The 3,804-nt window shown below is 41.7% G+C and overlaps 1 protein-coding gene across 1 annotated transcript; it reads right to left on the bottom strand.

The window, feature by feature from the left end:
• Nucleotides 1–708: 708 nt before the first annotated feature.
• SPTSSB (serine palmitoyltransferase, small subunit B) lies at nt 709–969 on the bottom strand. Its single transcript, XM_010010422.1, has one exon. The coding sequence runs from the start codon at nt 949–951 to the stop codon at nt 709–711; it is 243 nt and encodes an 80-aa protein (XP_010008724.1). The 5' UTR covers nt 952–969.
• Nucleotides 970–3,804: the final 2,835 nt, after the last annotated feature.

Below are 3,804 nucleotides of genomic sequence, written 5' to 3'. Positions count from 1 at the left end.
TTTACTATCTTATAGAATCCTATAATGGTTTGGATTGGAAGGGACCTTAAAGATCATGTAGCTCCAACCACCCTGCTATGGGCAGGGACACCTTCCACTCCATAGACCAGGTTGCTCAAAGCCCCATCCAATGCAGCAACTTAAATGCAAAAAGTCAGATTTAAGTTCATACTCCTGGTACTTTATCTAGTCTGATTTCTTCTCCCATCTGTTAGAAACCAGAAGTCGATTACCAGTCAGGTATTAGTACTGAAATCATGCTGTATTATACTTATCTCCTTGTACTCTCTAACCTGGGTCAAAGAAGATGTGGGATGTTTTGCCACTGCACTCTTTTGGCAGAACTTCTGTGTCTATAATGAGCATAGTACTGCTCCTCACAGCCATCATAAACAGTCTTTGCTGTTTCATGCATGCCAGTGTGATCAAATCAGGGTGCTGAAAGTGGGAGCTGGTTGAATATAAGTAAACATGGCATTCCAGGTGATGTGTTTCATTATCACATAGCAAAAGCTGGCCTGTGTTTCTTTTAATGGGGATTGTGCAGCCAGTGGTACATTATTCTGATTTTCAGCTATAGTAATTAAGCACGCCATGTTTTATAAGAGAATATTTTCATCACTGCAAAACTGCTTCAGAATACACAAAACTGAAGAAGACACTGCATTTCACAAGTTGCAAGAGCTGCTAATCACTACTCAGGCAAGTTCAGTTCACAATGGAAACTGTGCTTTCAGGCTGGCCTCCAAATAGCCGGGAGAAGAACTCAAAAGCCAAGCGGATGTGGATAGGGACGAAGACGTAAGCTGTGTACACCACCATAGCAAAAACAGTCACGGTGATGGTGTGGAACATGGACCGCTCCCAGGGCTCCAGCACATAGCTGCAGGTGATCAACAGGTACTGGTAGTACAGCCAGTAGATGTAGTCCTTCACATGCTTAATATCCATCTTCAGCTTCCAGTGATTTTGAGATGACCTGTAATAATAAAGAAGTCTGGATTAGAGCTGCAGTGGAAACTAAGACCTGGAACTAAAAAATGATGCAGTGACCATCATTTCAGGTTTGATACCACCTGTAATTGTTACATAAAGTTCAAACAGAAATAATGTATCACTGCCATCACCAACCAGCCTTTACTTCCCTGGAGGAGAAGAAAACAGTCTTGAGGTCTAACAACTGCTGCCTACAATCATTGAACCTCTATCAGTTAGGCATTCCCAAGTCTGAGCATGTTTGGCTATTCATTGTGCGATAGGAATTAAAACCACATTAGCTGGTAAAGGCACAGGGTTCACATGGAATTCAGGGAGAAACGCTTTTAAAAGGGAAGGCTTTGGATCAGTGTCAATAAATGAGGATGGCAGACTCATATGCTTTGGAACAAAGATGAGATTAAAAGAACTGCTCTGTAAAAACTCTGCTTCTGATAGTTTTTATTATTCTGCAATTTTGGGGAATAAGACAAGCTATGAAAGGGAGAGGGAAAAAAGTAATCTCAAATAGCATAAGAAGTTGGGGTTTTTTTTAGCTCATTCCAAAGAAATAAGATACATTACATATTAAATGAGTATTTAATGGAATTTACAAGTCCAGGAAAGATCTTCCTTTCAGGTAGTACCTTTATGTATTCATTATTCCTGTCTCCACACAGAAAGGAAAATGGCTGAGCAAGTATTAACTAAGAAACGGATTTTGCCTTCCACTACTTTAGAATACTGAAAAGCAGTTTTAATAAATCTTTAAATTCAGGCTAAAAACATCTACTTGGAGAAAATACAGAGAGAGTGATAAGCAACTGTATGAGGTTTCACAGAGGGACTCCCTTATTTTGGGGGTTGAGTTGAAGGACATGCATGCTGACCAGGTCAGCTCACAGTAAAAGGGAATACAGCAGATTTTAGTCCTGCTGGAAAACCTTTTGATGTATCATTTTGTTCTACACTTCTGTTACCTAAAATGCCAGGAACAGAGATGCTTGGACATGTCATGTCCCTCCAGTCTTGTGTTCATAGCGAGTTTTGGGTAAACAAAGTTTTTCTGTCCCTCAAAGCAACAAATGCTAGCACTGGAAAACTTGCAGCTCGTGTTTAAAATAATGATGGGACACTGATATACACCGAATATATTAGAATATTCAGTAGTTTACCTCCTTTGAAGGCTGTACAGTATATTCTGGTGGTATGCGGGTATTTACTGAAGGGAAGACAAATAACCAGTAAAAAGGATCCCTGGTTTGTCTTGTAATAGCTTTACTTTGGTTACTGATGTGTAAAATTTTTGTCTGGTGGAAGCACTGCTAAGTGCACTCACCCTGACGGATCGTATTTCTCCATGTTTCTTCCTTAAGGTTACTGTTACTGCCAGTTCAACACTCCCACATAGCATGGCAAATGGAGCATCCTGCCAGCCTAGCTTACACCTTGCCATCTGGGGATGCTGTGAGGCAGATTTTTTTTTGCCCTTTCTTCTTTGGGAAGGCAACAATTGCAAGCTCATCCTAAGTGTGGCAGAGAGTCTAACTGAACTGGCACCCCAAGTGCCCATCCAATCCTGTTGATAAGGGAGCTGACTGTTTTTGTTCCTTCTCTTTCATTCATGTGCTGACTCCTTTCCCAGTGTTTCTCCTTCCATCCCTCGGCTTCCTCTCCAGACCTCTTTGCATCTGTTCCTCAGAGCACCTCCATGAACACAACCTCTTTTCTGGCAACAAGTGCAGTGAAACTGTAAGCACTGTGCATTAAGAAACCGGGGAGAGACTTTTAAGCAGGGCCTGCTGCAGCAGGACAAGGGGTAATTATTTTAAACTAAAAGAGGGGAGATTCAGGCTGGACATGAGGAAAAGAATTTTTACAAGAGTGGTAAAATACTGGAACAGGTTACCCAGAGAGGTGGTAGATTCCTGGAGACACTCATTCCTGGAGACATTCAAGGCCAGGCTGGATGCGGTTCTGGGCAACCTGATCTAGTTGAAGATGTTCCTGCTCATTGCAAGGGGGTTGGATTAGATAGCCTTTGAAGGTCACTTCCAACCCAAACTATTCTATGAAAAGGAGGGAGGGTTGTTTTTTCTGGTGGATTTTATGCAGAAAAATTACTGTACTTGCCTGATCACCCACACAGCCTTTACTTTCCAGCAGCCCCTCTTCTTCTGTGTCCTCCAACCATCCGTACCTTCCCCAGGATATCTTTTTTCCCCCTCTTTCTCCCAAAGCGGTCCATTTCCTTCAGTTCCATGTTCCCCATATCTCCTGGACTATATGTCCTGGATAGAGAGGCCTCCAACAGTGCTTTCTGGGGGAAGATCACTTCTATTTTACATCTCACAATGATTTTCTTTGCTGCGAACAGCTTTACTTTGAAGGCTGAGGAGAAGGGTTACAACCGTTTTCTGTCCTATTATGAATGGAAGATGACTCCTTTCAGGTAATTTATTTTAAGGAAGAACTCAAGACAGGTGTTAAAGCCTTGTAAATATTACAAAGCCTTTAATAAAAATGACACAGCTGGCAAACTGTCACTGGGAGCCAAGTGTCTCCATCTATACATTCTGCAAGAAGAGCAACATTTTTCAATAAAGAGGTTAAGCCCTTTCCTATATAATTGAAAAGAAAACATTAGGACTCCTCTTATACTATCTAGGATTACAGTATTTATACTGGGGTTATACCTGTGCTAGTTAAACTCCCACCTTTCTTGGGTAAATACCTGTTAAGCCGCATGGAGAAACTGTGAGACTGGACTGCTTGCTGTGGGTGTTTAAGGCTATGAGGAGTTTATCAGAGGGGTGCTGCAGTGGTTTT

Source organism: Nestor notabilis, unplaced genomic scaffold (assembly GCF_000696875.1).
Source record: "Nestor notabilis isolate BGI_N333 unplaced genomic scaffold, ASM69687v1 scaffold4510, whole genome shotgun sequence".
Taxonomy (NCBI): domain Eukaryota; kingdom Metazoa; phylum Chordata; class Aves; order Psittaciformes; family Psittacidae; genus Nestor; species Nestor notabilis.
Note: the sequence above shows the minus strand (reverse complement) of the source record. Positions and strands in the feature narration are given on the sequence as shown.